This window comes from Canis lupus, chromosome 1, assembly GCF_003254725.2.
Source record: "Canis lupus dingo isolate Sandy chromosome 1, ASM325472v2, whole genome shotgun sequence".
In the NCBI taxonomy this organism is placed as follows: domain Eukaryota; kingdom Metazoa; phylum Chordata; class Mammalia; order Carnivora; family Canidae; genus Canis; species Canis lupus.
Genome location: NC_064243.1, coordinates 44,616,709 through 44,630,567, shown reverse-complemented (window position 1 = coordinate 44,630,567; position 13,859 = coordinate 44,616,709). Strand labels below are relative to the sequence as shown.

The following is a 13,859-nucleotide window of genomic DNA, read 5'->3' as shown; positions in this document are numbered from 1 at the left end:
TTCTAATTTCAATGTAAATTAAAGTGCATTTTATGTATTTACGCTATGAACAGAAGCCAATGTTTAATGAAATGTTTAAAGACCAAAAAAACACAAAAATTTAAAAAATAGTATCTACTCAAACTGCAGTCTATGAATACACCTCAGAAAGTCTTATCATTCTCTAACATGTCACAAATCAAAACACTATCGATTTGGTGGCTAATGTAGATACTGCCTGCAGCACTTTGAACAATTTTATTAAAGTGGTTAGGGTCATTCCTTGCGTATTTCTAATGGCTAGCATTCTAGTGACAATACTGGGATCAAAAGCACAAAAATGTGATGGGTCCTGTGTCAAAGTTTCTCTCCATTATTTAAGAAAATGGTGTATGTAAATATCAAGTTTGGAAAATCATTATAAGGATGAATAATAACACCCTTTCACTTAAATACTATACTACAAAGTAAGAACAAAGTGAGAACAAGTACACATAATTCAACTATTTTAAGAGTGTCACACACTCCCAAAATGGGTTTCTAGATACAGTACTGACAACTGATTAGATTGACTTTCACCACAAAATCTTCAAACCAGTGCAATACCTGAAAGTATTTTGTTTTCAAGTTTGCACATGAAGGCCCAAAAGTGATAAAAAAACTTGGGATCAAAGGTCACTGAAGAGTCTTACATTTTTATTGCTACTCAATTCAAGTGAATGTCACTTAATTTTAATAATGGTAAATGCAACTAAAGTAGTTTGAAATCCCAGTCAATACAATGTCCGTAAGGACAAGGCTAATCATTCCTGAACATTAATACTTTGTACCAATGTCACAGTTTTTCCTGTTATCCGAAGGAAAAGACTGAAACCAATTCAAATCACTGGACTGAATTACTATAGAAATAAACACCCAATTTCCACTCTTACCCACTTGTTCACATAACAAAACAATGTACTGTTTCTGTTCAGAACCTATAAAAAGAAATGACTTGATTTTTGGCCAGGAACCAACTGTAAAATAGCTCTTACAAGCTTATCAAGAGGTAAGCAAAAACAATCCAATTTTAAATGGCTGGTGTGTTTCTATTGTTACTTTGGGCACGTTTGACAACTGTAGCTTACGAATTTTAGAGAAATAGAGCAATGATGAATAGTTGGGAATGCACAGGGAACAAAAATGACTATTCATAGGAGCAAATATAAGCCTTCATTAGGAATAAAAAAACACAATGGTTTTATATGTATATATATGTAAAACCCAAAGGAATAACAAACAGCAAATAACTGAAAATTAAAAGCAAAAATAAATAAATAAATAGAAAACCAATCCCCAATTTTTCTGCTACTCAGTTTACCTTGGAGGCTAATCTGAACAGTGTTACCCACAGCCTACAAAACACATGGTGGATGCTTTGTTTCTGATATATATAGTGTTTTTAAATCCACCAACATCTCTATACATTCTGTGCAATTAAGAAATTCACTTCAGGCAAGTGACCAGTAAGTACTTTAGTACTAGCATTATCTATGCAGAATAGCAAATATAATGTGAAACAAAACAATGCAAGCATTCACATGAATTTTGGCTCCATGCTAACTCTGGCTTCATGCCTAACTACATTAAAATAGAATTGCCAAACCGCCAATGCATTTCTTTACAATATTTCTTATTTTACCTTCGTAAAAGCTAAGAAGAGTTTTGACTATGAGCATTATCAACTAGCCAAATTTCTCTAACTTTCTGATTTTAAAGAATATTTTATTTTCTAAACTATTACTATTTTTCTCTGTATGTACATGAAGACATACAGAGAAACAAAAATCTACATATGATTTACACAATAAATATATACAGATATTACATACATACTAATGAGACTGCATGATTTTTATATCAAAGTACATGTTTTTCTACCATACAGTTCTTCATTGTTGTTATTAAGAATAATAAAAAAACTTCTGCAACTAAGCACATGCTGCTAATGATCCAGGGTTTTAAGAATTTGTAGATTAAAAAAATACAATTCCTAGAACACTGTTATCAAACAAGTAAGTTTTATTGGCATCTAAAAACAAAATTCACCCAACATTGAAACGTACTTTAATATTTATGTTGTTTTCTTTTTTTTTTTTTTTTCTTTTTTACTCACTGCAGTATGAGGAACAAATCACAAACACTTACTTTGGAGAAACAGAGACCATAGTGTAGATTTTACAAAATCACTTTTTAAAATCTCTGTATTGTGCTCCTCAAATATCTAGAGCCAGTCTTTGCATAAAATATCACAGCTTTGTCTATTACCTTAAAATTCTGCAGCAGCCTAAAGATATGGATAAGATATACCACCACTTGCTATTTTGAAATATATCTATTACCATATCCAACCTAATGGTAGTATCTAAAAAATTCTTTCTTCCATAGGAAGTCTCTGACAAGCTGTTATTCATTTCCTTGAAGTTAAAAGAATCTGGGGGCAACATTTATATTTTATCAGAAAAATAAAAAAATGTTTACCTACCATGTTCATATTAAGAACAATGTCTATACAAGTCAGTTGTACAATTATTTTAAGAGAAAGGTGAACATGAACATCAGATTAACTTAATTCTGGCAGACAAAAGTGAACAACTATGGTCCAGTCAGCCATTAATCTATTACAGAGAGATGACAACTTTACAAAAGGTATCTTTTACCTACTGAGTGATGATTATGTCCCCTCAGTTTCTGTGCTTTCTACCACTGGTTCACTTTCTATATCAGCAACTGTGTCACTCTTCTCCTTGTTTATTTCACTTGAAGATGTCAGTTTTTCATAAAGTTCAGGATCATTCTGCACTGGTAAAGGTGGTGGTTGGGCATGTCTTTCAGTATTTTCACCATTAACCTGAGGCACGTTATCACCTTTTCGTTGAGAAGTGGCCCCTTCAAAAAAATCAAAAACCCGAGCATGAGGAGGGGGGACCCAGGTGTTTTGAATTCTATCTCGTCCAAGACGGTTTCCATTAATTTCTCTGCAGAAATCAAAATCTCTGTCATCCCTATCCCTTTGCCTCTCCCAGGGTCTTCTGCGGTCATCAAAATCTCTGTGAACTTCTTGTCCAAATCCTCTGTTCCAAGGACCACTTCTAGGATCAAATCGATAGTTTCCAGATCGAAATCTACCTCTTTCTTCATGTAAGCCTTTTGGACCACCATAGACAGGTAGAACCCGATGTTCTCTCTCATCAAAATCTCTATGCCCCCAGGGCTTCTCTGGATTAAAGCCAAAATGGTCTCTTCGACCAAGATGATCTATGCCTGGCCTCACAAGATTCTCTCTAATATCGACAGGAGGTCTTCCAAAATGATCCCTACCATCTAATGGAGGCCTTCCAGGACCTTCTCTTGGATCTATAGGCCGTCCAACCACATCCCTAACATCCACCGGGGGAGGTCTACTAATGCTTTCCCTGGCTTCAATGGGAGGAAACCGGTAATCTCTATCTCCTTCCTGTTGAATGTTATCATTTCCAAGTGGTATCCTTTTCTCTGGATTAGGAACATTGTCTACATTTTGTCTTCCAGGGACTAGAAAAGGTCTTTCTGGCTGACTAAAAATATCTCCTGGAGGAAAAGGACCACGAGGTGGTGGTGGATGAAGAGCTGAATCAAGTACTGATGGGGGAGGGATTCCCCGTTGGGGTGGAATTCCAGGCTGCATTAAAGGGAATCTTGGTCCAGGTGTCTGTGGTATTAGTCCTGGACGAATGTCTAACATTGGCATTGCGGGCATCCTTTGACTAGAGAGATTTAAAGGGGGTAAGTTTTGAGGCCCAGCTGGTGGTTGTGTTCCCAAAAGTCCAGCAGCATTTGGAACATTCGGTGGCTGTACTCCTATAAGTCCGGAATTATTAGGGATATTTGGGGGTAGCACTCCCAAAAGTCCAGAACTACTTGACACAGTTGGTGGCTGTAGTCCCAAAATTCCAGAGTTATTCAGAATATTTGGTGGCTGGGGTCCAATAATCCCAGAACTATTGGAAACATTAGATGGCCGGACTCCAATAATTTCAGAATTACTCGATACATTTGGTCTTTGGACTCCCAGAATTCCAGAATTGCTTGTCACATTTGGCGGCTGTCCTCCTAAAATTGCAGAGCTACTTGGAATATCATTTGGAATCACTAAAACAGAAAGAAGAAAAATAACACAGACAAAAAAATCACTCTTCTATAAAAGTAAACTATTTGTAATTACTAATGCTATAATTAGTTGGCCTAGTATTAATTTACTACGTGTATCCCAGAAGAATCAAGATACACTAGATACTAAACAAAAATTAAAATTAATACCATGCATGGTGAAATTTAAATATTAAAAGATAAATGGGATGTTACATAAAATCTTTACATAGGACATTTAAAGAAAACTGTCAGGCATTATAGTCATCCTCCACCTTTAACAAAAATATTTCTAAAGCACAAATGAGTCTTAGTATACTAACAATGGTGCTATAAAAAAGGACCTGCTACTTCCAAATATCATATTTATCTTTTAGATCTAGCTGGAGAATACTGGGTAGAAGTTATTCAAATCTAATACTTGCTCATTCTTATCTTTCTGTAAGTATACATATTTTATGAAACTATATTTTGACATTAACACTTTATGTAGTCCCAATGGGCCAAAAAAGGAGTAGGAGAGGTCTTAAAAGAAAGGTGCCAAAATCTATTCTATCTTGAACAGAATGCCAACTTTTTTCTACGAGAAATTCTAGGAGACAGTGATCTCTTTTTAAATACTGCAACATTTTAATATTGGTGCTCTGAACTGGTTACAAATGCATGACATCTCAGAATTAAGTAGTGCTTATGAATTAACTATGTATTTCTGGGGAATTTGTTTTACCTGATCTTGTGTTTTCACCAGATGAAATCTGGTGCTCTATAAGATGAGGTACTTTTTCTTCAGGCTCTGCTTGTTTAGTTGGAGGATTAAAAACATTTCCAGCTGGCAGAGTGGGAGTAGCAAGATTGCTGGCAACAGAACCACCCGGTAAAACAAGACTACCAAATCCAACATCTTTCACAGTTTCTGGAGTCATGGATAATGGTGGCTGCACTAAAGCTGTTTAAAGAATGAGAAATATATTTCAGATTTAATTAGGCAAGCAATTCATGTGCTAAGTTAATATTAACCGTGACCAACACTGGCCTTGCTCAAGTTTTAAATGGCTTTCTGTTCTCTTTTCCAATTGTTTGGTAAGATACCCTGACATAAATGATTCTCTTCTGGTTCCTCTATTTATTATGAAAACTAACTACTTACAGTTTGACTGTTTCATTTATTGGCATCTATTACCTATCATAACTGATGCTCAAAATGACAAGTCATCAAGAAGAGGCTAAATTACATTAGAAAGCTTTTTTTTTGGGATCCCTGGGTGGCGCAGTGGTTTGGCGCCTGCCTTTGGCCCAGGGCGCGATCCTGGAGACCCGGGATCGAATCCCACGTCGGGCTCCCTGCATGGAGCCTGCTTCTCCCTCTGCCTGTGTCTCTGCCTCTCTCTCTCTCTCACTATCATAAATAAATATTAAAAAAAAAAAAAAAAAAAAAAAAGAAAGCTTTTTTTTTTATTCAGGGACACAATAATTTTTGGAAATGTTTTCATAGAAAATGTTTAATAAAATAATGACCAGTACTGAAGATGAAAATTCCAATAATACACAAAAAAATCCTAATTTCCAAGAATGTCATGAATTTGTAAATATATAGAAATGATTCACGTAGACTGACAAATACATACAATGATACAAATCGGTTCAATCACCTTGAAATTATAATGTACTAGTCCTTTCACTACTTCTTGTCAAATGAGGTTAGAAACCGATTATATAAGAAGAGGTAAAGTGGACTGCAAATAAAAAGTATAAACACTCCCATTTTGAAGAATTTTAAAGAAAGAATAAACATTCCATTTTAAAGCATCCTAAGTGTATATGTCATTTATATGTTAAAAAAAAAAGAACGAGAGGAATATAAAATCACAATTCAACCATCAGAATTTTTAGTCCAATTTATGTCACAATACAGTTACATCATTTACTTGGGAATTTTAAGAACTGTTTTATCCTCCCATTTAACTGCAGCTTACCTGGACATACAGTTAGCATACAACGGAGCTATAGAATAGGAAAAAAAACGACCTGCAATCACGCATGGGAATTATGAGAATTAAACAAGATAGTGTAAGCAACTGGCAGAGTACTGACACATGGCTGTTATTTCTCGTTCTCCATTCAAATGATCCCAAATTTTCTAAAATGAATAAACTATAAAGAAATAATTAGGAGGTAAGCTCTAGGATGAATCTCTCTGAATGCTGAATTCAAAAATGGCTTCTAATTTTCTAATTTTTAGGAAGAATAAATAATTCTTCCTAATCAACAACAAAGATGAATCCTAATCCTGTCTAAACACTAAAATAGAGAAGAGTTCATAAATAAAAGGAAAATGGACTATCAGTAGGTAAATTCTGTCACATATAATGTCTTTATGATAAAGTCCATTGAACCAGTATTGGGACAGAAACCTACGAAGTTCTCCAAGAATTGATGTAGTCATCTCAAAAGGACAGAGAAGCAACTATGAAAGGTCTTACTGTCTAAAGATAAAACAAACTAAACTTCAAAAAGAAAAATGAATGCAACTCCTCTAAAGTAAAACTCTATTATTCCATAAACACTAAAAATGGAGACAGAGATGAAGAGGAAAGGGAAAGAAAGAAGGAGAAATAAGAAAAAGCTTCTTCTCACTCAGTCACCAGATATCACTGGAAATACCCATAGAACTAAACTCATTATGCTGAAAAACGGCACTTAAGAGACAAGAATTAAGCATCTACCATGGTTCTCCTATAAAAATGAACCTCAACTAACTACTACTAGCTGGTAAGAGGAAGGTTTTATTAATAGAAAAATTCTAAGTAAGAAATGTGGAAAAATTATAAAATTCAAAGGTAGAAAGTATTTTAAAGCAATAATGATCAATGGATGAAATCATCAGATGAAAATTTGAAGGGAAACTTTTTTAATGGCCAGGTTCCATTACCTGAATGTCTGATCCATCTTAACACCACTGAAAGTAAGAGAAGAAGAAATTCCATGGTCCTGATGTGATGTATCAAGTCTGTAGCACCCAACCAGTTAAATACTGTTACTAAAAATGCTGAAGCACATTCTAACCAAACCTTTGATGCTAAAAAACTTCCTACATACAGAAAAATCAGAAGACAGAGGAACAAATTTGATACCACAAAGAAGCAAAAGCCAAATCCATTGTTTGGAATCTTGCATACAGAAAGGAACGGTTTCTTCGACATAAAGGATTAAGAAATAAAGGGCGGTCTGAGCAGGCCTGCTCTTTATTAAGACATTTAATACACACACAAACCAACCTCACAGATGACCCAGAGACTCTTCTTTGAATTTTGACTAAAACCAATTTTAAATAACATTTTGAGACAACAGAACAAATATGAATATAGAATGACTATCATATAATTATGTTAATTTTTTAGAAATCACTTAACAAAATAAGTATTTGCCTAAAACTTAAAAAATTAAAACTTAAAAAATTAAAAATTCATAAGAATGAGAATCAACAGGTTAATAAAAAAAAAAAAAAAAAAAAAAGAAAGAAAAGAAAAAGAAAACTCCCAAAGTAGAAAACTCACATGTTGGTACTACTGGTGGAATAGTAGGTGGTGGTACAACAGGTGGTGGAACTGGAGGTGGCATGAAACCTACGGCGGGGAGACCAAAAGTAAAATAGCTTAAGAGTTAAATTCAAAGATTTCAATAGCTATAAATGAAATTCTACATTCTTAAAAGTCTTCCATTACTATGGCCTCATATTTGTGAATACATTTTCTATTAAAAAAAAATCACTTTGGGATCCCTGGGTGGCGCAGCGGTTTGGCGCCTGCCTTTGGCCCAGGGCGCGATCCTGGAGACCCGGGATCGAATCCCACGTCGGGCTCCCGGTGCATGGAGCCCGCTTCTCCCTCTGCCTGTGTCTCTGCCTCTCTCTCTCTCTCTCTCTCTGTGACTATCATGAATAAATAAATAAAATCTTTAAAAAAAAAAAAAAATCACTTTTAGGGGCACCTGGGTGGTTCAGCTGGTTGGGTGGCTGGCTGTTTCTGACTTCATAATAAGTCTCATGATCTTATTAGGGTGGTGGGATCAAGCCTTGGGTCTAGCTCTAGACTCAGCAGGGAGTCTGCTTAAGATTCTCTCTTCCTCTGTTCCTCCCTGACTCACTGGCACACTTCTCACTTCTCTCTCTAAACAAACAAACAAACAAACATTTCTAAAAATCACTTTTACAAACACTACCTTGTATTTGATCCTTAGCTTAGTAAGCTAAGTGAAGCAAAGAAATCTTTATCATGATCACATTCTATTTATTTGCTCATTTGTCTAAGTCCTGCGGCACTCTCTATGATGCTCTAAAATCAAAGATTAATACAAGCTAGGCAACCTGTTTCATGTTAGCACAATGACTGCATGGGGAGTTAAATATTGTATTTCAAACTGTTGATAACACTATACGCAATAATGTCATCTGCAAAATGTGCTATTGTATTTCTTTGATATATATGCTGTTTATCTACTAGATTAAAATATTTTCATTAACCTTGGATGTTAGTTACTACATTATGTTTTGAACAGTAAAATAAACCTTTAATACTGACTGTTTAATATTTTTAAATGTCAAACGATCAAAATATAAACCTGTTTCCTTATATTTTTAAGATATAAAGCTACCATTCAATTCAATTAGAAAAACAGTGGCTAATGGGGCACCTGGGTGGCTCAGTCAGTTAAGCACATGACTTTTGGTTTTGGCTCAGGTCATGTTCTCATGGGTTGTGAGACTGAGCCTCACATCGGACTCCATACTAGGCAGAGTCTGCTTGAAGATTCTCTCCCTCTGCCTTTTCCCCAGCCCCAAATAAAATCTTAAAAATTAAAACAAAAAAAAACCCCAAAAACAAATAGCTAAAAATAAAGATATGTGATTTCCTGATTTCCAACAAATGAATGCTAGACAATGACTTTACAAATTCTATGTGGTATGTTTTTAAAATAATCCTTTAAAATTATCTTCTGAAAGGCTGCTGGGTGGCACGGTTGGTTATAGCAACAGACCCTTGGTTTTGGCTCAGGTCATGATCTCAGGGTTGTGCGATTAAGCCCTACATCCAACTCAGTGCTCCATGCGGAGAGTCCTGAGACTCTCTCTTCATCTTCTCCTTCTTCCTTTGCCTCTGCCCCTCTCTAAAATAAATAAATCTAAAAAAAAATTACCTTCTGGGAAAAATAATTTTAACTCAGATTCCAAATACAGAAAATATTCAACAAGAATAATTTTCTAATCTTTAACAAAGAAAAAAGATAAAATTCTTGTAAGAGCTGCATCAATTTCAAATTATGCAAGGAGTTCATGAAGTTCAAAGAAAGATAAAAATAGCTTTGAAAAACAAGTATATCATTTGATCCCTTGTGCCTCTTCCTCATTCTTCTACTCCAAGGTCTAATATTAAAAGCTCTATCTCTAAGCTATATAAGCTATTATTTATATTTGTGTGTTAAGTAATCTACAGTTTCTAAATTAGAAATGCTGACTCCAGGAACTTTTATCAAAAATTTGTAAGGTCAAAATAAATATTACAAATTCAATTTGCATTTTAAATTATAATTTATAATTTCTAAAATCAAAATGAAAACCATGATTTTTTAGGAGAAACAATCTATATAACTTAATGCAAACTTCCAATGAATGGGTGGTAACTATAGATAATTCTGATATGAAAAATTCAACATAAATTTTAAATTATTTTGAAAGTATTTCAATGCTTTAAAAGAATTCCATTTTTTTTTCTCCGTGCTGATCCTTCAACCATCTGCATCAACTGGGAACTTGTTAGAAATATACTTGTCTTACCCCATATCTCAGTCTTAGTAAAACAAAAGGAGGCCAGGCCCAGCACGCTTTGCTTTAACATGCCCTCCAAGTGATCCCTACACATGCCAAGGTTTGAGAATTAATGCTCTACAGCATTTTAACCTGGAAAAATAACCATTTAAATGATATTGTAAGACACCTGGCTGGCTAAGTAGGTAGAGTATGTGACCTGATCTTGCAGTCATGAGTTCAAGCCCCACGCTGGGTATAGGGCTTACTTAAGGAAAATAAATTAAAAAAAAAAAAAAAAAAAAGGGGATCCCTGGGTGGCACAGCAGTTTGGCGCCTGCCTTTGGCCCAGGGCACGATCCTGGAGACCCGGGATCGAATCCCACGTCGGGCTCCCGGTGCATGGAGCCTGCTTCTCCCTCTGCCTATGTCTCTGCCTCTCTCTCTCTCTCTCTCTCTCTATCATAAATAAATAAAAATTAAAAAAAAAAGTTTTTTAAATGAATGAATAACTGACTGATATTCTAAGTAGAGCATATATAGTAATATGAAAATTACTGGGGCACCTGGGTGGCTCAGTCAGTGAAGTGTCTGCCTTCAGCTCAGGTCATGATCTTGGGGGTCCTGGGATAGAGCCCCACCTCGTCAGGCTCCCTGTTCAGTAGGGAGTCTGCCTCTCCCTCTCCCTCTGCAGCTCCCCACCCCTCGTGCTCTATCTCGAATAAATAAATAAATAAAATCTTAAAAAAAAAAAAAAAAAAAAAGAAGATTCCTTACCAGGAGGTGGTTGTGAAGGGTTAAAACTTGCTCTCAGAAAAGGAGGTGGAGGGATTGGACTGAATCCAGGAGGAGGAACTGGCATGGAGACAGGAAATGCTGGTGGGACTAAACTAACTGCAGGCACAGCTGGCGCTACTGGAATCTTTTGTGGATAAAAAATAAAAAGTCCATAAATCACTTTATCCATCAGCAATGATTAAATCTTGGAACAACTAAAGGTAAATAATTTCTATAAATCACTTTATCCATCAGCAATGATTAAATCTTGGAACAACTAAAGGTAAATAATTTCTATTTCTTTCTAAGGAAGACAGCAAATACCACTATATTGTTTTGTTATTTTCCTTCTTGCATACTTGTAATTACTCTAACTTGGGTTTAGTAAAAGCAAGGAAGTACTATTCAACAGATAGTATACATGGAGACTAAAATCTATCTTAGATTTAAGTGATACAAACTAATGAGCACCTACTTGAATAGTTATTATCATGATCAATTTTAAACTGCCACCTCCCACTAAGTTTATAATACCCAGCTATGGTATGTAAACTAATCACTGTGAAGCATGTCAGTAACAGTTTCAAAATGACTTCAGTTTCTCCTAAGTTTATTTTCTACTCTAAACATCAATATTTTTTACCATCCTAGGAATAATTCCCAAGTATTCACTTGTACTATGGGTGTATCTCTTTCCTAAATTTCACATATTATCAATAATCTATTAAACACCTCAATTTCATTGTCTGAAAGACGCTCCAAACTGCATATGTGCAAAACAGAGAACTCCCAAATGTCTTTCCCATTCTCAAATAAGGATAGCTTCATCTTTCCAATTTCTCACACCAAAAATCTTGGCTCTTCGCTTTCTCACAACTCAAGTCTCATCCTGCCACAATATCTTACTGGACACACAATCAGAGTACCCCTCATTATCTAACCACTTCCTCTTCTCTCCACTGTCATCAGTCTAGTCTGAGCCACCATTAGCTCTCATCTGGACTGCTACAACTATCTCTTCACTAGTTTCCCTGAATTAACGCCCAGTAGTCTATTCTTAAAATAGTAGCCATGCAATCCTTTAAAACCTGATCTTTTAAAACCATTAAAGCCAGATCAAATCACTCCTTTCTTCAAAATCCTCTGTGTCCCATCTCAGAGTGAAAATCAAAGTCCTTCTAAAACTCTCCCTTCTACTAAGCTGCCTCTCATTCCCTTCACTTCTAGCCCACTTGTTATTCCTGGAACACATCAAATACTTGCCTGGCCTAGGACTTTTGCACTGGCTGCACCCTCTGCCTAGAGAATTCTCCCCCAGGTAGCCACATGGTTAATTCCCTCAGCAACTTTTAAGTTGTTGCTCAAATGTCATATTCTACTGTCTGCTCTGACCATTTTATTTACAATCATAAGCACTCATCCAAGCACTCCTGAAAACCCTCATACTCCTTTTTCTTTCCATAGTATCTTACGAACTTACTTATTTTGCACTTCCTGTCTCCCCTATTGAAAACAAAAGCTGCAAAAGTTTGTGTGGTTTTCTTTCCACTGATGTATCCTTATCCCAGGTGCCTAGAACAGTGAATGTCATAGAAGCAGACCATCGATAAATATTTGTGCAATACATAAAAACATTTAAATATAAATGACACCATTTCTTAAAAATAGTTTTTTCTCCAAAATTATTTGACTAAACTTGTATTTATTCTATTTTCAATAACTTTTCCTCCAAGCTTTATGAAGTAAATACATGAGTGAAAACAGAAATGTAAGACAACATGTTAACAATAACAAAAGATCCACTACTAACCTGTAACATGGCAACAGGTGGAGGAAAAACCTCTGCCTGGGTTGTGACCACTGTCTCCTTTTCAACCGGAGTTGGGCTCTGAGTTGTCTGGACTGTCTCTTTAACAGGTTCCGAGCTTTTCACAGTTTCCCACTCTAAACAAAACATTTGAAATTGATTTCCTCTGGATGGCTGCAAAAGTTTTATTTCTATGTATATGTTTACTTCATCTCTACATCCTTCATCTATTCATCTACCTTGGCACATCTTTAAGATGTGTCCACAACTATAGATGCCAACCTAGGCTTTGCCCAGTTAAGTCTGATGAGAAACCAAGGAGTCCAAAGAAGCATGAAGCGAGACAAAAATGAAAGATACTAAAATATTTAGAGGAAACAATTAGGAGGATAGAATAGATATACATCTCAAAAGCTATCTGATATAAGAAGATCCAATCTTATTCTATATTATGTCCCAAAGTACAAAGGGAGACCGACAAGGAAGGTTATTAACTCAATAAAGAAATATCTTTCTGAAAACACAGCTATGCAAAAATAAAAGAAGCTCCCAAGGTTCCTCCAATGGTTTTCCATCTCTCTCAGAGTGAAGATCAAAGTCATTATAATGACTAAACAAGACTTTATATGACTCTGTACATATCTCTGACTTTTATCTTCAACAATTCATTCCTCACTAACTTTGTTCAAACCACACTGGTCTCACAATTTTTGAATAGACTTGGCACATACTATTCCTCTGCATAGAATGCTCTTTCTCCAGATAGCTGCACTTCTCACTCCTTTAAATATTATTCTCTCCATTAGATTTTTTTCATGTAAAACTGCAATAGCTCCACACCCATACTGCTGATCTCTCTCCCTTTTCCCTGCTTTCTCTTCTTATAATTTATCAACCTAAGATCATTTGGTTATAAGCATTCTAGAATTGCATGAATAGGAACTATAGCTCTCTAAGATTCTATTCCTGCCATTCTCAACATGGATACTAATCAAAATAATCAAGGAAGTTCTTCAAAGAAACTTAAGTCCCTAGTTATTATTTAAATTCAAGGAAGACAGCAAATACCACTATATTGTTATTTCCTTCTTGCATACTTGTAATTACTCTAACTTGGGTTACATACCTCCACATACACAACTTTTTCTAAAGGAGTAAAACTTGTTTTAAAAAACATACAGGGGGCACGCCGGGTGGCTCAGCAGTTTAGCACCACCTTCAGCCCAGGGCGTGATCCTTAAGATGAGGGATCAAGTCCCATGTCAGGTTCCCTGCATGGAGCCTGCTTCTCCCTCTGCCTGTGTCTTTGCCTCTCTCTCTCTCTCTCTC

The 13,859-nt window shown here is 35.7% G+C and overlaps 1 protein-coding gene across 30 annotated transcripts in view; it reads right to left on the bottom strand.

Moving 5' to 3' along the window:
• Window positions 1-13,859, bottom strand: part of SCAF8 (SR-related CTD associated factor 8) — a 221,466-nt gene that overhangs the window by 138,158 nt on the left and 69,449 nt on the right. For 25 of the 30 annotated variants that reach the window (XR_007412756.1, XR_007412760.1, XR_007412763.1 and 22 more), the window contains exons 17-21: window positions 12,534-12,667; window positions 10,724-10,868; window positions 7,701-7,769; window positions 4,874-5,092; window positions 2,679-4,149 (exon numbers count right to left, since the gene is read on the bottom strand). Coding sequence is in view for 7 of the 30 variants with exons in the window: in XM_025422600.3 (XP_025278385.1) it covers window positions 2,693-4,149; window positions 4,874-5,092; window positions 7,701-7,769; window positions 10,724-10,868; window positions 12,534-12,667 (2,024 nt within the window). In the remaining 23 variants the exon portion in view is untranslated. Of the gene's footprint in view, window positions 1-2,022; window positions 4,150-4,873; window positions 5,093-7,700; window positions 7,770-10,723; window positions 10,869-12,533; window positions 12,668-13,859 lie in introns of those variants that run through there. The other 5 variants (XM_049113832.1, XM_049113858.1, XM_035710647.2 and 2 more) reach the window with 1 other exon arrangement.